The sequence below is a fragment of the Coffea arabica genome, chromosome 5e (assembly GCF_036785885.1).
Source record: "Coffea arabica cultivar ET-39 chromosome 5e, Coffea Arabica ET-39 HiFi, whole genome shotgun sequence".
Classification (NCBI taxonomy): domain Eukaryota; kingdom Viridiplantae; phylum Streptophyta; class Magnoliopsida; order Gentianales; family Rubiaceae; genus Coffea; species Coffea arabica.
Genome location: NC_092318.1, coordinates 662,976 through 686,464, shown reverse-complemented (window position 1 = coordinate 686,464; position 23,489 = coordinate 662,976). Strand labels below are relative to the sequence as shown.

Genomic DNA, 23,489 nt, shown 5'->3' with positions numbered 1-23,489 from the left:
TTAAGACTATTTCAATTCTGTATTTACTACTCTAAACTAAAGTCAACAGTTTTAATCATTACCTATTATCAATTTCAATCTCAACTTCGATTTCATTGACAACATTTCACTTTTGATTCAAATTAGAAGGCCATTATGTCCATTATGTATATGATTACTCATATACATCAACTAACAATTAAGTATAAACCATCATAACTCTTTCGTCAGCTAAGCATGTAAAGCTTAGGAATAATGATTTGTCATCAGTTTTTGACAAAATAAATTGTGTAATGTATTCTATAATCTATACACCCTTCAGTTTTATACAAATAGTCGATCATCTCCTGCTTCATTCGAACTTCAGGTGTGTTTTTCATTTTTGCATATCCACCTACCCCTGAAGTATTATTGTGTCAAACCAATTTTTTTCTGTTCTTCCAGTTAATTTTACTTCCTTCACGCAAATTTGGCTTCTGATGTTTAAGGCAAAATTTTATAAATATTGCTGGTGAGAAAATATCACAAAAACGGAATAATGTGGGGGGTTTTTTCAAAACTTAATGTTGCTGCATACATCAAAACACCGCAATAGAGTGATTTTCTTTAATTTTTTAAAATGCCTCAAAAAGAAATTTTTATTTCAAAAAGACGCGGCGATACAAGACTTTTTTCGAAAAATCATTCAGGATAATTTTTTTAAGCAAAAAAAAAAAAAAATTCACCCCATCGCTGTATTTGATGTATGCGACGATGTTAAGGTTAGAAAAGCCTCCCATAGAATTCCACTTTTGTGATTTTTTTTCAACAATATTTCTAGGAATTTGCAGGGGGTTTGCTCCTGAATTACTTCCAAATTTTGGGTACGTAGCTAAGGCCTACAATCCGTCCAAGGACATATGATATACTCCCTCCGTCCCACTTTGATAGTTCTGCTTTCTCTACCTTAATTGTTTTTGTAAATAATAAACTTATACCCTAATGATTAAATACGTGGTCAAAAAAATATCAGTAGCTTTGTCACAACTTTCATTTCATTTGGCGTAGTAATACCTATGAATATTACGTAATTCATTAAAATTGTATGGCACAGAATACATGCATGTAATTTATTTTTTGAAAACCAATGTCATACGTGGAGGCCATTTCTTTTAGCATATGGAAATATACATATGGAAAGAATATTCTTCTTATTATGTTATTTGGAAAATGCAAAATTTTAAATTTTAATTGTAGTGGAATGATAATATTGTTATTGTGATTGTGATATGGTAAGAAACAGGTTAAGAGCATCAAAATCTTGAGAAAGCAAAAGCCGTTCGTGTGATTGGTTTCCGTAGCAGGAATCTTTGGAGACTGATTTTAAGCTGCTGTCTGCATATGGTTATTAATACTTATTTCAACACCAAACCTTAACTGGTTTAGATGTCATATTTCATAGCTTATGCTTCCCTCACTTTATTAGGTTAAAATCAAAGTCGACGTCATATTTTGAGTGTAGGGGTAGCAGCCACATCTCAACAAAGACAGGGTGATGGTTGGGTACATGCAAATACATATTTCTATCAGGGTTATTTATTCTTGAGCTGGCAAGATTCTCAATTTAAAAGGTTAATTTAGCAACTAGATACTCATAGGTCAAAATGTAATACTGTGTGCGTGGAATATGATTAGTGCTTATAAAAGATCAATTAATTTTCACAATGAAAATTCGAAGCCATGAATTGTTCTTTTATGCAACTATTTTTCTTGCATTGATAATGTATATATTAGTGATTTTTTATGCATAACGTATGTGAAGGACCTTTTTTTTTTTATCTTTACATGAAGGATTTAGAATTTATATTTGACTAAGTAATTGCTTTCTGCACCAAAAAATAATTTTGTTGCAGGCTTGACATATACTAGTAGAATAATGTAGAGTCTAGCCTTCTCTGTTGCTTCCATGCTAGAAATTCGAGTTTGCTATGTATGTTTGCTTTTGTTTCAGAGAGTGAAATTTTTGAATTTTTACGGTTGAATTTTGCTTGTTTTTGTTTCAGAGAGTGTCTGCTGATGCTGAATGGTAACTATTCTTCAAACTAAGTAATTAGAATGTGAATAAGTACTGTTTGGCACATGTTGAATTTGGCACCTACGATGAAGTCTTCTATAAATGGTCCGTCATTCGGCAGCCAAAATCACCACTGCAAAACAACTCAAAAAAATATTCAACATGGCTGCTAGTTTACGACCCCTCTTCTTAGCAATAATACCCCTGCTGATGATTTCATCCTTGATCAGGTCCTCAGAAGGCGAAGGAGTTGGGTTCTACTGGGGCCAAAGTCTTCATGATGAAAACCTGGCTGAGATGTGCAACAACAGTATGTATCGCTACGCGGTTCTCGCTTCCCTATATTTGGAGGGTAACAGACCAGTCTTGAACATGGATGACAAGTGCAATCCGAGCTACCCGGCTGGCTGCGCCTACCTAGGTCATATGATAGATTTCTGCAAGGCTCAAGGCATCAAAGTATTACTTTCCCTTGGTGGGAGGCCTGATCTTTCTTCTGATGATGCTCACAATGTTGCAGAATATATCTGGAACAATTTTTTGAGTAATAATTCAGGCCCTGGTCCTCTCAATGCTACTGTAGATGGAATAGACTTCCGTATCCAAAGCGGATCAAACCAGAGTCTGGATGTTCTCGCCCAGGCGCTCAGGAATTATAGCACACCTGAAAGAAAGGTGTACTTATCTGCAGCACCACTTTGTCAAATTCCTGACTATTATCTTGACGATGCTATCAAAACTGGCGTCTTTGACCACGTGTGGGTGCAATTTTTCGGTGATCCTTCATGTAAATTCTATCCACCCATTTGGATTGCATGGTATTGTTATCTAGACAAATATAATACTACATTATCCCTGGGAATAACTAGAAATCCCGACACCGACGGTTTCATCCCATGTGATGATCTATTTACAAGGACGTTCTTTGTGGTGCAGTTTCCCAAATTTGGAACGCTCATGGTGTTTGAGGGCAAATACGAGTGCAATTTTAGTTCTGGTGTACTTCTGGCTTCTGGTAAAAAGTCCATGAATAAGTTCTCCGCCATCGACTAAGTTCCTCTCGTTACCTACTGAGAGGAATGAAATGTATAACTATGGGTTATGAATTCCCAAATTAAATAAAATGTTGGAGGATAAATATTGTGCTTTGCGTTATCTCTTGCATGAACAGGTACTGAGAGATCTGGACAACTCACAAACTACAGTATTAAACATTGTTTCGCTGCATCTCTTAGATTAGTTTCAAGAAATCAGAGCTTGCTAATTTTCTTATTAGATGAATTTTTCGATGGATTAAAGGTAATTTGACGACGATCCTTGCTTTATCAAAACAAAGCACCCAATTAGTCCTCTTAACTTTTTTTTTTCAAACCACTTTTTGTCATTTGACTTCAAAGCACCTATCAGGTTCGTACCAAACAGAGGAAAGATCTATCTTGAACAAGTTATGAAATAACAACTACCTTGTTAGATTTAAAGAGAACCGTCTCTAGAAACCTAGGGGATTAGTTATTGACTTGAAAAAATAAAATGATGTGATTATCTTACCTTAAACACCACAAGTATTCAAGCTAAATACTTGATAGAGTTTAAGAAAAAACTTAAGTTCCGTCAAGAAATTCCATAAAAGGAGACAACTCACTTGAAATTTTTATTACTTGACCCTAAAAAATGTTGCACGGGGCTATATTTATAACTTTACAAGACATAAAACCTAAACCAACTAACTCACGGCCCAATTAATAGACTTATTGCTGGCCATTTATTACACAAGGAAATAACTAACAAAATGACCCAATTAACTAATGGACTTGACAATTAATTCAGATCCAACTCAACATGAGATCTTGGATCAAGTTTATTCCTGTCAAATTAATTAGAAATGTTGAAAATAAACTATTAAGCTACTAACAAAAACTCGAACTACTTGAAACTTGAAATATGGCCCATATGCATCCCATATCTCGCATCATTGTGACTTGGGCATTATGGCAGATTATTGTGACAGATTAAATATGCAAAAAAAAATTGTGGTAGATTATTACTCATTTGATTCTAATTGAATAGTATTAATTTTGTTTTAGGGTTGTTATCACTTTAACCCCTTAACGTTTGGCGTCACTATCAATTTTCTTGATAAGTGAATATTTAACGTATATTTTGTACAAATTTGGCATGAATTTTTGGTATGTTTTGAGAAGATTAAAGCCATATTTGAACTCTTTTGGTGATAATTGCTTAAATATTATTTAAGTGTTCAAAACTTGATAAATGAGTGGATTAATGCGTTAATTTTGTGAAATTGTGAAGATTATTGATGTATGAAATTCATGCACGAACTGAAAGAAATGTAAAGATCGTCCAGAGGACAAAGTACAAAAGAAATTGGGAGCAAAAATGTAGAAAAAGGAAAGAAGTGAAAAACTGAAAATTTGATCAACACGGATCCGAGAAATTGGGAGCAAAAATGTAGAAAAACGAAAGAAGTGAAAAACTGGAAATTTGATCAACACAGATCCGAAAGGAAAGAAGTGAAAAACTGGAAATTTGATCAACACGGATCCGAGATTCGGATTCGTGTGAACAAGAGGGATCCGAGCCTTCTGGAGCAGTGTATCCGAGGACAAAGCGATCCGAGCTCGGATTCATATGATAAAGGCCTTGGATCCTGAAGATCCGAGCTCGGATCCATTTTCACCCCTCGGATCCGAGGTTCGGATCTGCTTCTCTCTCCTGCAAGTGGCACGGCCGTTTTTTCTCACTTTTCACACAACTTTTCAGCTATTTGGAGTGAGTGAATTCGGTGGCACATGCTTCTGCAACAAAAAGGAAGACAAAATGAGTTATTGAGAAGTCAAAACAATATATCTTTTGACTTCCTTTACAAAATCTAAGTGGTTGAAATCATGAAGGAGAAAATATTGCCTTTCTACCACCTTTTATGCAGAGACACAAGAGAGAAGCAGGAGATAACCATACGTAACTAGTTTTTCATCTTGTAACAACTTTCTCTCTAGTTAAGAGTTTTTTGAGAAGCTTTTGGAGTTTTCACTTATAATCATATTGTGCAAGAGCATAGCAGGAATTGGAGAGCTTCATCTTCTATTGGCTAAGCTTTCTTTTATCTTTCTTGTACTTGTACTTTATGATGTTTTGCATTAATAAATTTGTGAGTTTGATTGTTAAATCATTCATGAGTAGCTAATTTTCTTTATCTAGGGAGTAGATGAAACTTATGGCTAAATAATATGAATTGAATATGATTTACACTTGTTGTATCTTGTATTAACTTGTCTACTTGTGTAGCTGTGATTACTTGTTATTGATTGATTACCAATAGCATGTTTATAGTTGTTATTGTTCAATGAGAATTGGTAGTAACAATGGAAACACATGAGTAGAGCTTAAGTTGTATGTTCATGAAAATAGAGATACACTTAAGTGGATTACTTAGCATTTCATGAAAGAAAACAGAGGAGTATTAGTATTTCATCATGAAAATAGGGAAAACTAAACTACTCTAGGCCATTTCATCATGAGAATGAGACTTGGTAATTTTGGAAATGAATCTCTGGTTAAACAAGAATAATAACAAGAGGTAAATCCATTCATTTGTGTTGTTTATGCCATAAGTGGAATCTATATCCCTAAATTCTTTTTTGAGTGAAATTTCTCCATTTGTATTTAGCATTTGTTAAAATAGAATTGCAGATTAGATTTGTAGACATTTGTATTGCATTTCTTTGCTCAAATTCATTCAATAGTCGAAATAATAGAGAAAATAAGGACCTAGTAATTGGTTAATTTGCTCCTTGTGGGATCGACCCGATACACACCTTGTATTATAATTTTGACCTGTATACTTGCAGTCCAACGGATGTAAAATCGGATTTAAACTTGTATTGATATAAAAGTCCCGTCAAGTTTTTGGCGCCGTTGCCGGGGAGCGGCAATATTAGGGTCTAATCATCTCTATTAATTTAGATATTTTCATTGTTTTTATTCAAATTGTTGAATTAAAACTGCAAAAATTTCTCTTGTTTTTATTTATAGTGTATGCACTGATCAAATCGAGAAGTTGCACATTTCGATCCTGAAATTGAAAGAACATTACGGAGACAAAGGAGGAATACACTGCATCAAAAGGAACAAGAGGTTTGACAGCCGATAGAGGAAATCTTGATAGAGTTACCATTTGAGGAAGAAATGGCGGAAAATGATCAAAATAGGCGAATTCTACGAGATTTTGCTTCACCGGAAACATAAGGTTCTCAAACTAGCATTGTAAGGCCAACGGTAAATGCCAATAATTTTGAGATTAAACAATCATTGATTCAAATGGTACAACAATCTCAATATGGAGGTAATGCTACCGAAGATCCAAATTCTCACTTGTCAACATTTCTTGAAATCTGTGACACAATTAAGTTCAATGGTGTTAGTGATGATGCAATTAAACTTCGATTGTTTCCATTTTCGCTAAGGGACAAGGCCCAGGTTTGGTTACAATCTCATCCTCCAAATACTTTTACAACTTGGGATGAATTAGCTAAAGCTTTTCTTAATAAATTCTTTCCACCTGGAAAAACTGCTAAATTGAGAATGGATATAACTAGTTTCTCTCAACAGGAAGGAGAGACATTGTATGAAGCTTGGGAGCGTTATCGGGAATTGCAACGAAGATGTCCTCATCATGGTCTACCCGATTGGCTAGTAGTCCAAACATTTTATAATGGTCTCACCTATCGAACAAAGACGCATGTAGATGCGGCAGCAGGAGGAGCTTTGATGGGAAAGACAGCTGAGGAAGCTCAATAATTGATTGAAGAAATGGCTGCTAACAACTACCAATGGGTAAACGAACGAGATAATACAAGGAGAACCGCAGGTATGCTCGAAATAGATATCTTGAATATGTTAAGTGCAAAGATGGATAATGTGGTTAAGATGCTTAATAGGCAAGTTGGTTCTAGTTCTAATCAAGGAGTAGTTGTTGCATGTTGTACCACTTGCGGCGGAGATCATGATGATTTTATGTGTGCTAGTAGCGAATAGGTTCAATATCTCAACAACTACAACCGTTCACCCCAAAACAATCCATACTCCAATACTTATAAACCAGGATGGCGTAATCACCCGAATTTTGGATGGAAGGATCAAGGGAACCAACAAAGACCAGTCAATCCATCGGATTTTCAACCGAAACAACCACTGCAGGAGTCCAAACCAGCTTGGGAATTGGCAATTGACAAGCTGGCAAATGTATCAAATGATAAAATTGAAAAGTTAGCCAGTGCCACTACTCAACGGTTTGAATTGAAGGAAGGATGGACCAACTCACCAATTTGTACAGGAATGTTGAGGTCCAATTAGGCCAAATTACTAATGCGGTTAATAATCGCAACCAAGGGGACTTACCTAGCAAGACTGAGGTGAACCCAAGGGAGCATGTGAAGGCTATAACCCTCCGTAGTGGTAAGGAATTAGGAGAGCCGCCGGTAGTTGAAAGTGGAAGAGAGTTTGAAAGAAGAGAAAATAAGCAAATGAGTGAGTTAGGAGAGGAAGGCAAGAATATCAAAGGGAAAGAAAAGATGGAGGAAAATGAATCACAAATGGGAGATACAACACCAATTCCTCCACCAGTGCCATTTCCTCAAAGATTGAAGCCTTCGAGAAATGACAAAGAATTTGAGAAATTTGTCAACATTTTTAAACAATTACATATTAATATACCTTTTGTTGATGCGATTTTGCAGATTCCTTCATACGCAAAATTTCTCAAGGAGATAATGTCCAAGAAAAGGAAGTTGGTAGATAGTGAGACAATTGCATTAACGGAAGAATGTAGTGCAATCATACAAAATAAATTGCCACCAAAGTTGAAAGATCCAGGGAGTTTCACAGTTCCTTGCACTATTGGTAATGTAGAATTTTCTAAAGCACTTTGTGACCTTGGTGCAAGTGTGTCATTGATCCCTTTAACTGTGGCTAGGCAATTGGGGTTGAAAGAGTTAAAGCGGACTAACATTTCCTTGCAATTGGCTGACAGGTCTATTAGACATCCAATGGGCATATTGGAGAATGTGCTCATTAAAGTGCAGAAATTCATTATTCCTGTTGATTTTGTTGTTTTAGACATGGAGGAAGATGTAAATGTACCTATTATACTTGGTAGACCATTTCTGGCCACTGCAGGTACAATAATAGATGTCAAATGTGGTAAGTTCAAGTTCCAAATCGGTGAAGAGGAAGTGGAATTTGATTTAAGTAAAGTGGAGAAATATCCCTCTTTTACTGACCATATTTATTCGGTTGACATATGTGATGAATTGGCATTAGAAATGAGTCAAGTTAATCTTGATAATGATTCTCTTGAACTTTGTCTTAATGGTATAGGTATACAAGAGGAACAAGTTGAAAAAATGATTGAATTTTTGCAGGCACATGTTTCTTACAAAAGGAGAAATGCATATGAGGAGTTAGGACTGAGCAAATGGCTACCTCCACCATCGTGTGAGCAAGCACCACAGCTTGAGCTTAAGCCATTGCCTAAGCACCTCAAATATGCGTTTCTTGGAGAAAATGAGACATTGCCGGTAATCGTCAATGCAGCATTAGATGAGGAACAATTAGACAAGTTATTACGTGTTTTAAGGAAGCATTTGAAGGCTATAGGATGGACAATTTCTGATATCAAAGAAATTAATCCAACTATTTGTATGCACAGGATTTTATTGGAAGAGAAATCTAAACCAGTGGTTGAAATTCAAAGAAGGTTAAATCCAAACATGAAAGAAGTGATAAGAGTAGAAATCCTTAAATGGTTGGATGCAGGTATAATTTTTCCAATTTCTGATAGTGTTTGGATTTCTCCTATTCATGTAGTGCCAAAGAAAGGTGGGATAACCATAGTACATGGTAAAAATGATGAAATGATTCCCTCTAGAGTTGTGGTTGGGTGGAGAGTTTGTATAGATTATAGGAAATTGAATGCAACTACTAAAAATGATCATTTCCCTTCACCTTTTCTTGATCAAATGGTAGAAAGATTGGCCGGATATGAATTTTATTGTTTCTTGGATGGTTTTCAGGATACAATCAAATAGTCATTGCACCGGAAGATCAAGAGAAAACTACATTCACTTGTCCTTACGACACTTTTGCATTTCGAAAGATGCCTTTTGGACTGTGCAATGCACCGGCCACCTTCCAACGATGCATGATGGCAATTTTCTCTGATTTTAATGAGAAAATTATGAAAATCTTCATGGATGATTTTTCTGTATTTGGATCTACTTATGATGATTGTCTTAACAATTTAGATCTAATTTTGCAGAGATGTGAAGAAACAAACCTTGTACTCAATTGGGAAAAATGTCACTTCATAGTTTGTGAGGGTATTGTGCTAGGCCACAAAATTTCTTCATAAGGTATTGAGGTTGATCAAGCAAAAATAGAGGTTATTGAGAGAATACCTCCACCTACAAATGTGAAAGGCATTCGCAGATTTCTTGGACACGTGGGATTTTATTGGCGATTTATTAAGGATTTCTCCAAGATTGCTACACGCTTATGTGAATTACTTGTAAAAGAAGTTTCTTTTCACTTTAATGATGAGTGTTTACTTGCTTTTAATAGGTTGAAGAAGGAACTTGTCTACGCACCCATACTAACATCACCGAATTGGAGCGTGCCATTCGAATTAATGTGTGATACAAGTGATTTTGCAGTTGGGGATGTTCTTGAGCAAAAACATGATAAGCGACTTCATGTCATTTATTATGCAAGTAAAATGTTAAATGAAACCCAAGTCAACTATGCAACAATAGAGAAGGAGTTGCTAGCAGTGATATTTGCATTGGATAAGTTTAGATCGTATTTAGTAGGATCTAAAGTTATCATTTATACCGACCATACAGCACTCAAATATTTGTTAAATAAGAAAGATGCAAAATCGCGACTAATTCGATGGATTTTATTATTGTAGGAATTTGACTTGGAGATCAAAGATAAAAAAGGATCCGAGAACTTAGTTGCTGATCATCTTTCTAGATTGGAAAACATGCCTCAAGAAAACCATTCTTCCATTAAGAAGAATTTCCATATGAGTTTTTAATGGCAATTTATAAATCACCATGGTATGCTGATCTAGTTAATTTTGTAGTTAGTGGAGTTATACCAAGTGATTTGAATTCTCATCAAAGAAAAAAATTTTTAAATGATGCTAAACATTACTTTTGGGAGGAACCATTCTTTTACAAACATTGTGCAAATGGAATAATTAGAAGATGTGTTCCGGAAGATGAGGTACATAGTATTTTAATGCATTGTCATACAGTTGAAACGGGAAGTCATTTTAGCACAATTAAAATCATAGCAAAAATATGGCAATCTGGATTTTATTAGCCTACTATGTACCAAGATGCTAGAAATTGGGTTAAAAGTTGTGATCAATGCCAAAGAATCGGTAATATCTCAAGAAAGAATGAAATGCCTTTGACTGCATATTTGGAAGTTGAGCTATTTGACATTTGGGGCATTGATTTTATGGGACCATTTCCTAGTTCATATAATAATAAGTACATTCTTTTAGCAGTTGATTATGTCTCTAAATGGGTGGAGGCTATTCCTTCACAAACTAATGATGCTAAAGTTGTACTTAAGTTCCTTAAACGGAACATATTTTGTAGGTTTGGAGTCCCAAAGGCAATAATAAGCGACAAAGGTAAGCATTTTTGTAATAAAATTATTGACACTTTGTTGCTTAAATATGGATGCAGGCATAAAAAGTCACTCCCTTATCATCCTCAAGCCAATGGTCAAGCGGAGTTGGCCAACCGGGAAATTAAAATCATTTTTGAGAAAACGGTCAACCGATCGAGAAAGGATTGGTCAAATAAGCTTGGAGATGCTTTATGGGCGTATAGAACGGCATTTAAAACACCGTTGGGAATGTCTCCATATAAGCTTATTTATGGGAAAGTGTGTCATATACCTGTAAAAATAGAATATAGAGCTTATTGGGCAATTAAGGCTATTAATTTTGATTTTAAATCTGCAGGTGAAAAAAGAATGCTCGAGTTAAGCGAATTGGAAGAATCGCGGTTAATTTCGTATAAGAATGCCAAGATTTACAAAGAAAAAGTGAAATTTTGTCATGATAAACACATTCTTCCTAAGCATTTTGAAGAAGGGCAAACGGTGTTGTTGTTTAACTCAAGGCTTAAATTATTCCCTGGAAAGCTTAAGCCTCGATGGTCCGGGCCATTTGAAGTGGTTCGCATGTTTCCTTATGGAGCAGTGGAAATAAAAGGAGAAAATGGTTCTCCATTCAAAGTAAATGGCCAAAGATTGAAGCTTTATTTGGCCAGAGAAAAGGTTCCTAAAGGAATAATTTACTCCTTAGCAAATGCAATGGAGAGTTAAAGAAGTTATAGGAGAGTCAGCAAACGACTATAAACAAAAGCGCTTGTTGGGAGGCAACCCAATAATAATAGTGTATTTGTGTGTTTTTATGTGTTTCTTACATTTTGGTGTGATTTAATTGACTAATTAAATGTATTTCACTTGTTTGTAGGAGGTACGGGAGTGTTATCATCCATCTTGGAAGTACAATTGAAGAGCAAGTGTAAAAAGGGAGGTTTTCTTACCAAATTGTGTTTTAAGTGCTTAAAATTCCCATGCATATATATACATTGTGCATTTCAAGTATATTTTAAGTAAGTTTTGGTGATAACATGGTTATAAATGCTCATGAACTCATTTGATGCGCATTTAATGCCCAAAAATGCCATTTTGGTGTAAAAGTGCAAAAATGATCAAAGAACCTCACCCATCGATTTTCAATGAAGATGCGTTTGATGTGTTTTGAGAGGTTGGATATTGTGTTTACGGTATATTACATGTGCGTGGGAGGTTGGAATTGATAAAAAGTTTGTCGAATGTGTAATTTGGAATTGGCCGGAAAAGGGAGAAAAAGTTTAAAAAATTGCAGTTTCTGCAATTAGTGCAGAGAAAGACAGATCCGAGCTCGGATCCGAAAAGCCCAGATGGATCCGAGCGCGGATCCACTGATCCGAGCGCGGATCCAATTCAACCTAGATGGATCCGAGAGCTCGTCTGTGTTTCTGGTGAGACAAATCCGAACCCTGTCGAATCCGAGGACTTTCAGAACCGATCCGAGCTCAGATTGGTTCGCGGATAAAGCAGAACCGCAGCCTCAGTTCCTCATTTTCCAACTTTCCTCTCATTCTCTCTCCCCGAAACCCTAGTTCCCCTCTCCATTCTTCCATTTCATCCGTTTAACCTCTAATCCTTCAACACAAAAACATCCCAAACACTCTTGTGAACATAAACCCTTAACAATTTTGTAGCAAAAACATCAATTTTGTGGGTTTTGATCTTCAAAAAGGGAATTTTGGCCGAACGGAAATTCTTCAATTTAGGGGGTATTTTGGCTTGTTTCTGTGTTAGATTTTGCATCATTTTCATCCTCCATCATCAATCTACACATTTGAGGTAACAATTTGCAATTCTCTTTGAGATTTCATAACTTCTAATTTTATATTTTTTTAGTTTTTGGGAATATTGTGATAAATGCATTTTTGTTTGAATTTCTTGATACAATTGTGCTACATTGTGCTAAAATAAGTTGTTACAACAATTGTTATGCTTAGTATTGAGTGAATTGCAGATTTGGTGATATTTTTGAGATTTTTTCTCAATTTTTGGGTTTGAGCATTTGGTTCTTTAGACTTTTGAATTTTTGCTTTCCTATAAATCACTATTGTACAATTGTGAACAATTTGTGATCATTAGAACAACTTCCATTTGGTAAAAGGATGTGTTTCTTATTGAATGTTATAAAAAAAAAGGGTTGAATTTGTTTTAATTGTGGTGGTGCTTATCTTTATGCCATTTAGCCGACCCCATTTGATAAATGAACAAATTGGTATGAAGTCCATGGATATAAATGTTAAGTGGTTGAATTTGAATAAGCATGCTACGAATTTTGGATATGTGCTCTTGGATAGATAATTTTAAGTAACCTTGATGTTGCAATTGAGCTCGAGAAGTAGTTAAATAGGCTATGTACTTGGAATTGTCAATTGTTGGCAGGGAGTTTAGCCCTTTTATAAGGGGAAACTCTACCGAAATTTTCTTAAATTCTTATTTAACATGTGTGAGCAAGATTATATTGTTTCTAATGCATATTCATCTTATTTGTATATAGGTATTATGGCTCGCACAAGGAGGGCTCGCATTCGTACTCCTACTCCTTCCTCGAGTGAGGAACGGACTCCTTCACCTGAGTCGCCTCCTCGCTCCCGGCGTAAGAGAACATCCACGAGCCGCGAGGAGCCGCCTCCAGACTATGATACCACGCGATTCACCTCCCTAGAAAATCAACAGTGGTATGAGGCAGGCCTGGCCAAGAAGATTATTATCGAGAAGCACTTGGCACCAGAGGTGGATGATCACTATAAGGTGTCCACTGCCTTTGGTCGACTCGGATGGGCCAATATTTTGAAGTTGCCTAGGCATTATTACCCCTACTTGGTCCGCGAGTTTTACGCCAATGTCGAGAACAAGCAGAGCCATAGTGGAAATTTCATTGTCTCTTGGGTTCGAGGCAAGAGAATGGCCATCCACCGGGAGCAAACAGCTCAATGTGTCAAACTCAAGGACGACGGAGAAGATGTAAAATTGATCAAGGAGTTCAAGGCACGTGATCCATGACAAGTGGGCAAAACCGTATCACGTCTTAAGGGTCAATACCATAAACGAGGAAGTTCGAAAAAACTCCTCGTTTATGCCGATTCATTTGAGCCTAGGTACCACCTTATCATTTATCTCTTCGCTTTTAATGTGGTACCTAAGAAGAGTGGAAAAAGGGAAGTTCGAAATAGCGACCTTTACTTTTTGGATAAAATAATGAATGGAATAGGTCGGTAGTTAACAGGAATCCCTCTCGGCAGCATCATTATTAGCTATATGCGCACTACAGCCAGCATTCGAGCCGGTGAGACTTGTTTTGGATTCCCTCGTCTCCTCACCCTTCTGTTTGAAAAGTTCAAGGTACCATTGGGTGAAGAGAGAGCCATTACTACCAAGGCAGTTGATGAGGTCAATGTTTCAGTATTACGGTCCTTGGGTATCCCTACGGATTTTGGAGCTGCTTTGATTCGGGACACCGGAGAAACTTCGACTTCCACTCAGCCTCCGCCTCACACTGAACCACAAGCAGAAGCTCAAGAGACAGAGGCACAGCAGACTCTCCCTCTTCCTGTTCCGCGACCACCGCGCTCCAAGTGGCAAGAGCTCCTCAATGCCATTTGCTGTATGGAGACACGAGTCGTCGAGCGTATCGATCAGACGGAGCATCGGATGACGGAGCGACTAGACAGGCATGATCGTCGTCTTCGAGCGATGGAAGATCATTTCCATATCCGCCGGTCACCCACTCCGACACCTCATCATGAGGGGGAGAATATTGGTACCTCACATGGTCCGCAGGGAGCTGAGGAGGCAGTAGACCCTCGTTCCGAGCAGTCATGAAGACCTTTAGCCGATTCCATCTTTTATTGCTTTATTTTTCTTTTATTGTGTTCGGTTCAAACTTTGTAGCTTTCTTATTGGATTATCTTGTGCTACTTATGGTGTTTGGTACCCTTGTTGTTTCATTTTGGACAGAATTTGGATGATCATGAGGATTAAGGGCTTCAAATTGCATCACCACTTATTTTGAGGGAAGTTTCAGTTTCTTTTACCTTCCTCTACAATGAGGACATTGTAGATTTTAAGTGTAGGGGAGGGATTAATTTATCTTATGGATGATTGTGTCTTGAAATGCATGATTTTAGTTGTCTATGGCTTAAAAATGTTGGAATTATATGTGAAAATATTGTCATGAGGTTAATTTTCTTGAAATTGAGGTTGTTGGCAAGGAGTTTCATCCATTTTTATGGGGAAACTCTGTCAAAATTTTTCTAAAATATTTTCCAATATTTCATTGCAATTCTTCCAAATATTAATGGCCAAAATGTTCAATTCTAAGTACCTAATTCTTCCATTGGATAAAATGTTATATGTATTTTGGAAAAATTTAGTCCTTATTTGGCTTGGAATGAATTATTATGCAATTAGGATTTTTACATTTTAGAAAGTATATTCGCTTAAATAAGAAAAATTATGCTTAGAAATTTGCATGATTAATGATATTTCTCATTTTTACTTAATTTTATAAATAAGTGATTGATATAGTCAAGACAATGTCAAATTCTTCCTTTAATTATGTTAGAGGGAAAAGAAATTATATGTTATCATTAAAAAAAAGAGAAAAATATATATTATTAATTTTCTACTCCAATGATTCACATACTGAGTAATCGGGGGTTGGCATTTACAAATGTCGACATTCGCGTAAAAAAGTATTGGAATTAAGAGTATGTTTAGCAATTTGAATAAGTGAAATGTTGAGTAACCGGGAATTTTCACCTAAAAGTGTTGATTTTCGCGTAAAAAGGCATTTTCACTATTTAAATAAAATGAAATGTGAATAAATCCCTCTAAATTGTTAAGTTTTGGGATGAGGAAGGCCATAAAATTGACTATGTAATTTACTTATTTGTGGAATTAGGATAGGATGAGAGATTGATTTGAATTTGTTGAAATTAAGGCATAATTATTTTTATTTAATTGAATATTATGAGTATTTAGTGTAATATGAGAAATGGCATAATGATTGGTTTCTAGGTTTTTGAGGAATTAAATTTGACAAAAGTATGTATATTGTTTTATCTATTGAATCATTGAAGTAAGTTTTGTGTAAAATTGCTTAAGGACAAGCAATGATTCAAGTGTGGGAAAATTTGATAAGTGAATATTTAACGTATATTTTATACAAATTTGGCATGAACTTTTGGTATATTTTGAGAATATTAAAGCCATATTTGAAATCTTTTGGTGATAATTGCTTAAATATTGTTTAATTGTTTAAGCCATATTAAAGCCATATTGTTTAATATGTAGTACGTGAAAAAGAAAAAAACATGTAGTATGTGAAAAGAAGCAGAACTCCGCCTTCCTCCTCTCCCTGTCCTTTGACATCCCTCCCGCGTCCTCCCTCCTCCTCTCCCCTTCCCCTCCTTACTCCTACCTACTCTGCTCCCCTTCCTTCTAGTGACTAGGTTTTGTAGCTGTGGCTGGGGTAAGGATTGATGGGAGGAGGAAGTGTGGGGAACGAGGAGGAGAAGGAGGAATAATAAATAATTTTTAAAAATACCCCAAAAATTCTAAATTCTAAAGCACTGTGTAATACATTTGCATAGTATAGATTTTAAAGTACAATGCTATAATAAAAAATTTTTTGAAAGGCATCCTAAAAAATAATTAATCCATCTGGGACTCCAGTTTCCTCTTGTCCCCGGAATCCTCCTCCATCCTTCAACATCTTGATGGATGATAGCTAACAACCTCAAATCGGCGCAGGACGTATGATGGATGGATATCATAAATGAGAGGCTTGACAATGGAGAACAAGTTGAGGAAATTGGAACCTGAGTAAATTTACAAAACACAGAATGCATAGGAAGGACTGCTCCCAAAATTCTGTTAGATATGTTGATAAGAATGCGATCTCGGCCATTCGAAACATTGTATTAGCAAAATAATAAAAATAAATCATAAGTGGATCTGTTCCAAAATATTGTAGGTAGGAATGCTCAAATTCGGGGGTGCATGATAATGCTAGTGTCAATTAATGTCAATATTAAAAGAAGAAAAAGAATGCAATCTTGCATGAAGAAAATGTGCATAAATCTGATTTCACATGTTCCAACCCGTTGGAACAAAAAAAATCAAGCAAAGCGAAAATTTTTTTAACCAATTAATATAAGTTATTGCCTAACATTAATCAAATCTCTACCTTTTGGATAAAGGGCAATGCTATAGTGTCGATAGTTATGATAACGATAGTGGAGCAAACTGCAATTATAGATTCCAATTGACTTTAGCGACACGTAAGGCTTTTTAGCATGTTTTCCAATATTGTATTAAATAATTAATATTAGTGTTGGTAAGTTTTCCATAAAATAGGCAATTATATCTCGTAAATAGTAAGCTTTAGTCACAAATAGAAATTTATGCTTTGAATAATCAAATTTACTTTTTATTTGATAAAATTTATTTTTTACTTATTTTCCTTTAAATTAAACTTACGAAAATTAAAAGGAAAATTTTTTGCATCTTTAAGTAAAAATTACATATTTGTATTACTCTTATTCTATCCCACAATCATCTTGACTAATTTTTTTGGATGAATTTACACTTTTCCCCTAATGTCATTTTTGTTGCAATTTTTGCTCCTAATTAACTGTCAACACCGGATTAATAAAATGACACCGCAAAATATAAATACTTTAGAAGAAGATCTGGCCGTTTTTTTCTCGAGAGAATGTTCATAAATACGAGATCAAACTGCTAAACAAAAAATCACACACACATAAATAATCTAGCGCAAAAAGCCTTCATGGTCCTCCAACTATCTATTTGGTACACTTTTAGTCCTCCAACTAATAACTATGTACATTTAGTCCTTCAACTAACATATATGTACACCTTTAACCCTTCAGTCCAATTTTGCTGTTAAAGTGGACAGGAAACACATCACATATTATTCACGAGACAAGTTGAGGGGCAATTTTGTTAGTACAACACAGGGAAAAAAAGCCCCAAAAATCTTTAATTAGCCATCAATAAAAAAAAAATGTGATACTATACTTAGTAGTAATACCAGTACTACAACTACTGATTGAGAGAAAAAGGAGAGAGGAGGAGCGAGGGGAAAGACATGGAGGCGTGGGAGTTGGAGATGCGGTAGAGATACAGTTGGAGGGCAGGAACGAAAATCTAGAAGCAGCCAATGTTGATGAAGAGGGGGAGTGGTGGTGGTGATGTTGATTTTGTTGGCAATGTTGGTGGTGGAGGATTGAGAACGATGATGTAGCAGCAGCAGCAAGGAAGGTCTTGATGTTCGTATTACTTTTATTCATTCGTTCCTCATTTTGAATTTTTAGGATAGTGGACTTGCTTATCCGATAAATCTGCTAATTTTAATAGCTCTTTCCTTGAAAGTAAAATAGAAAAGGATGGATAGTCTAGCTACTGTAGAGATATTCTATCTCATTAAACTGCTCAATAGGTACTTGGGTAGCACCATCATTAATCCGCGTAAATCTCTTTTTCCTCTACTTCCATATCCCCTACCTCCATCTCACCCTCCAATCATCAAATGGCAGCAGCTTTTCTTCTATGATTCAGATTCAACTGCCTTCCAATACTGCAACGACGATGTCATTGACAATTGATTGCAAATCTAAATTTCATTTTAATCATTATTTTCTTTGTTTTACTTTTCTGAAAATTTGACAGGGAGAAGACAGAAGCTCAGGGTTTAAGTATTTTGTTTTTTTTCCTAAGACCCAATTTTTAGGGTATTGTTGCTACCTATGCAACATGTGCTAGAAAAATTACCCCCTTAATTTGTCCTATGGGTAGTATGTGACACGTTTCCCACCTACTTTAACAGCAAAATTGGACGGAAGGTTAGAAGGGTACATATTAATTAGTTGGAGGACTAAATGTACATATTTATTAATTGGAGGACTAATAGTGCACCAAATGGAAAGTTTGAGGACCATCGAGTTTTTTTGCTGTATAATCTATTGTGAAATTTAAATTAAATTCATTTTACGTACAAAACATCCTAAATTAATTAGCACACTATAATATCATGTTATATTAACAACAACAAAAAAAATTTACCAAAATTTGCAACTATCCATGATATATGTATGAGAGATATTCTGCCATATTATCTACTCATTGATGTTAATTCGAGGAGTAATATTTTAATAACGGAATCATTTCGAACTCAATCAGCAATTTGAGTTTTTTTTAAAAAAAAAAAATCAAATATTTTGGGAACTTAGTTTTTTACTTTCTCAAAATTTTTAAAAAATGCTATATTATAGCAATCGCAATTGGAGGGGCTAATCATAAAGAGCCCAACGAAATCCTAATTGAAATTTTGGATTGATTCTTTTATTACATTGTGATATTATATACCAACGAATGGACCCATTCAAGAACAATTTGATGATAACAAAAGTACCCTACCCCTAGGGAAAGTTGAGAGAGGTCCTAATCCACTAAGGCAATGGAGACCTACTTTCCCAACGCACACTTCACCTCTGGACCAACTTTTATCAATGTAAAATTGGTGTCATTAACAATAGTTGAAGTTCCAATTTGAGGAGTAATATTTAATAATAGGATCATTTTTGAATTCAATTAACAAGTTGAGGATTTTTTTTTAAAAAAGTCAAATATGGGAACTTAGTTTTTCACTTTCTCAAAAAAATTTTTTAAAAAATGCTATATTTTAGCAATCGCAATTGGAGGGCTGATCCTAAAGAGTCCAACAAATTCCTAATTGAAATTTGGGGATTGATTCTTTTATTACATTGTGATATGTTACACGACAAATGGACCCATTCGAAAACAATTGGATGATAACAAAAGTACCCTACCCCCTCGGCAAGTCGAATCTCCACTGCCTGCTTGAAAGAGAGATGTCTTGAACCACTTGACGATGGGGCTTACTTGCCCAACCTCACACTTCACTCTCTAGACCAATTTTTATCGATGTAAAATTGGTGTCATTAACAATAGTCGAAGTTCCACTAACATTGCTTTATCCAAATGTAAACATTTAACTGAAGTAACAAAATAAATGATAGTTCCTTTAAAAAAAAAAGAAAATATGTGAGTTCTAAATCAAAAAGTTCTGTGGAAGGATATAAATGATGTTCCAACCTGTTGACTGAAGAGAGAAGGTTTATTTGGACGTATTCATCATCAATTTCGATTTACATGTTCCAAACTGTTGGTACAAAAATATCAAGCAAAGTGAAATCATTTTTAATATAAGTTATCATCACACCAAACTTTTCACTATTAATCAAATCACTGCATAATGGATAAATAAAATCAAAAACTAATTTGTCTATTTTTATGACAAAAGTATTTCAACCATCCATTCTCTTACTAATTTTTTGGACTCCATAAATCGTAATCATTTCAAGTTCAGTAGTAAACTTAATTTTGTCTGACTATTATTGTCCATTAAAATAACAAAAAAAAAAACAGTATAATTCTTTAAATATTTCAACAATTTTATTAACCAAAACTCCACAATAACGCAATAAATAAGAATTTTAGAGACTTTCCCTCAATCCCTACAACTCTACTCTCTCTCCAATAAAACAATGAAATGAAACAGTACTACTCAATTCATAGAGCTTCCAACCGACTCTAGTCACAGAGGAATGGGAAACTAACAAATATAATACTATTGACAACATTGCAATTCAGCACTGACTACGAGTATTCAGCTATGTTTTTGTGAAAATCTACATACAAAAACTTATAATATGTAGTACGTGAAAAAGAAAAAAACATGTAGTATGTGAAAAGAAGCAGAACTCTACCCTCCTCCTCTCACTGTCCTTTGACATCCCTCCTGCGTCCTCCCTCCTCCTCTCCCCTTCCCCTCCTTACTCCTACCTACCCTGCTTCCCTTCCTTCTCGTGACTAGGTTTTGTAGCTTCGGCTGGGGTAAGGATTGATGGGAGGAGAAGTGTGGGGAACGAGGAGGAGAGGGAGGAATAATAAATAATTTTTAAAAATACCCCAAAAATTCTAAATTCTAAAGCACTGTGTAATACATTTGCATAGTATAGATTTTAAAGTACAATGCTATAATAAAATTTTTTTTGAAAGGCATCCTAAAAAATAATTAATCCATCTGGGACTCCAGTTTCCTCTTGTCCCCGGAATCCTCCTCCATCCATCAACATCTTGATGAATGATAACTAACAACCTCAAATCGGCGCAGGACGAATGATGGCTGGATATCATAAATGAGAGGCATGACAATGGAGAACAGGTGGAGGAAATTAGAACCTGAGTAATTGTACAAAACACTGTATGCATAGGAAGGACTGCTCCCAAAATTATGTTAGATATGTAGATAAGAATGCGATCTCGGCCATTCGAAACATTGTATTAGCAAAATAATAAAAATAAATCATAAGTGGACCAGTTCCACAATATTGTCGGTAGGAATGGTCAAATTCGGGGGTGCATTATAATGTTAGTGTCAATTAATGTCACTATTAAAAGAAGAAAAAGAATGCAATCTTGCGTGAAGAAAATGTGCATAAATCTGATTTCACATGTTCTGATAGGTTGTCGAGCCTATGCAATAATAAAAATAAACCTAGTTGCCAATTAAAGTAATCAAAACCCAATTCTTAGTACTGGAGTAGGGATTCTAGGTATGCAATAGGTTACTTAATTCACCTTATTTCCAAAGAGTTTGTTTAATCCGATATATCAAAATGGGATTGCTTATTCACAAGGAATTATTGATTTGTATAAATGACAAGTAAGGCCGTCTCCTCAGAGACTGGGGATATTTATCTCTTTGAAGTTTCAATTGGCAATGGGGGGTTTTATCGGAATAAAGCTAAAAGCGATTAAGCAATTCAACCAAAAAAATAATAATTAACTAATACGAATGTAGACAGAAATTAAATCAATAATAGATAAATTCTAACCAAGGATACAACTTCTCAGACACAGTCTGCTCATCCGATCATTGATGCAAGGGAGGTTTACTTAATTTGTTATTAGATTAGTTATGGTCGCCAACAAGCTCTGACGACCGGCTTTTCCTTAGTTTATCGATAATCAAGGTACGACCATTAATTACCCCTAATCAGAAAACACTCCTAGGTACGACCGTAGGAGTTAGGTCCGTAATTGCATTAAGAATTAGAAAAGTCTAACGCTAATCAATAACACGCTACGAGGGTTATTTAGATTAGTGATAAGAGTTTATTTTACGTATTTTTTAGTGCATTTTATTAGTTAATTTTGAGTTGATTATTTAGTTTTATAATTAAAATAAAGAGGTTTTTGGTAAAATTATATATTTTTGGTAAAAGTGGATAATATTGCATTTCTATTGATTTTAATAGTAAAAACTTCATTTTTATGCAGGAATAATGAATCAATCACCAAAGGAGGTCAATTGAGGTGAAAAATAGAGATTTGGTGATGAATTTAAGTGGCAACAAGAAGAATGAAGTGAAAAACGTTCAGGTGAGGAAATGCAATACAAGTCAGTTTTGACACTTTTCAGTATTTTGACCATATCTGGAGCTACACTTATCGGATTGAGGTGATTTTTATACCATTTTAAAGCTAAGAAAGAGACCTACAATTCGTATGAAGACATCGAAATCCATTTCTGCCATCTTCATGGGCAAAACGTTGGAATACAGAAGCTGCACCCTGTGGTCGGAAGTTAAAACAGAGGTTTGAACAGGTGACAGTATTTCGATCATATCTCAGGCTACAAAGCTCCGATTTGGATGATTCTTGAAGCATTGGAAAGCTAACTCAAAGGGCTACAACTTTTGTGTTTTGCACAAAAGCTAGTTCGGCCTTTATGATAGAGAAAATCGCAGATGAAATAAGGCCAAAGTGAATACGCGAGTACACAAAACGTGACTTGTAACCGCGTTTTGTGTAGGCGCGTTTTATAGCCGAAATTCTGCAATTTGACTCAGCCAATTCTCTTGTGTTCATACCACTTTCCAGCTATAAGATGCAAGGGAATTCGGTGCACATGCTTCAGAAGACAAAAGGGCAAGAAAAGTGGCTTATTTTCAAGTCAAAAATATTGGTTTTTGACTATGCTAACAAAGTGGAGATTTGGGAATCAAAGGATAGAATTTGACTTGGAAAAATGGAGCATTTGAGTGTTTTTTATGCAGAGATATGGGGAGAGATCTGGGAACCATTCGTAGCTTAGCTTCTTACAGAAAAACATAGTCTCTCTAGCTAGGTACTTGCAAAGGACAATTGAGGTTTCATCTTGTAATCATCTAAGTTCAAGACAAGGAGATTTTTGGAAGGCTTCACCATATCTTGGCTAAGACTTTCTTTACTCTTTTTGTATTTGTAAATTCATGATGATTTGCATTAATGAAGTTATGAGTGTTTCATCATTCATGAGTAGCTAATTTCCTTTATCTAGGGAGTAGATGAAGCTTATGGCCAAATGATATGAAGTGATTGTGATTTATGCTTGTTATGTCTTGTATTAACTTATCTACTTGTGTATGTTGGATTACTTGCTGTTGCTTGATCACCAATAGCAGGTTTATAGTTGTTTTTACTCATTGAGAAATGGTAAAAATAATGGAATGACATAAGTAGAGCTTGAGTAGTATATTCATGAGAATAGAAATACATTCAAGTGGATGAAATCTGCATTTCATGTGTGAATAAGAACAGATTTAGTATTTACCAAGAGATTAGGAAA

At 35.3% G+C, this 23,489-nt stretch overlaps 2 protein-coding genes, 1 non-coding gene and 1 pseudogene across 3 annotated transcripts; 3 read left to right on the top strand and 1 right to left on the bottom strand.

Moving 5' to 3' along the window:
- Window positions 1-2,194: 2,194 nt before the first annotated feature.
- LOC113688383 (acidic endochitinase-like) lies at window positions 2,195-3,085 on the top strand. Its single transcript, XM_027206192.1, has one exon. It carries the CDS (start codon window positions 2,195-2,197, stop codon window positions 3,083-3,085), a length of 891 nt encoding a protein of 296 aa, XP_027061993.1.
- Window positions 3,086-6,370: 3,285 nt separating this feature from the next.
- On the top strand, window positions 6,371-6,850 carry LOC140006352 (uncharacterized). The gene has a single exon (XM_072048165.1). The coding sequence runs from the start codon at window positions 6,371-6,373 to the stop codon at window positions 6,848-6,850; it is 480 nt and encodes a 159-aa protein (XP_071904266.1).
- Window positions 6,626-6,732, bottom strand: LOC113688687 (small nucleolar RNA R71). Its single transcript, XR_003448051.1, has one exon. It is a non-coding gene; the product is annotated as a small nucleolar RNA R71 (small nucleolar RNA).
- A 509-nt stretch (window positions 6,851-7,359) lies between the features above and the next one.
- LOC140006351 (uncharacterized) lies at window positions 7,360-10,019 on the top strand (annotated as a pseudogene).
- Window positions 10,020-23,489: the final 13,470 nt, after the last annotated feature.

Bases quoted from the DNA above. Each gene is read 5' to 3' on its own strand.
- LOC113688383 (XM_027206192.1), top strand. From the start codon at position 2,195: ATGGCTGCTAGTTTACGACCCCTCTTCTTAGCAATAATACCCCTGCTG.
- LOC140006352 (XM_072048165.1), top strand. From the start codon at position 6,371: ATGGTACAACAATCTCAATATGGAGGTAATGCTACCGAAGATCCAAAT.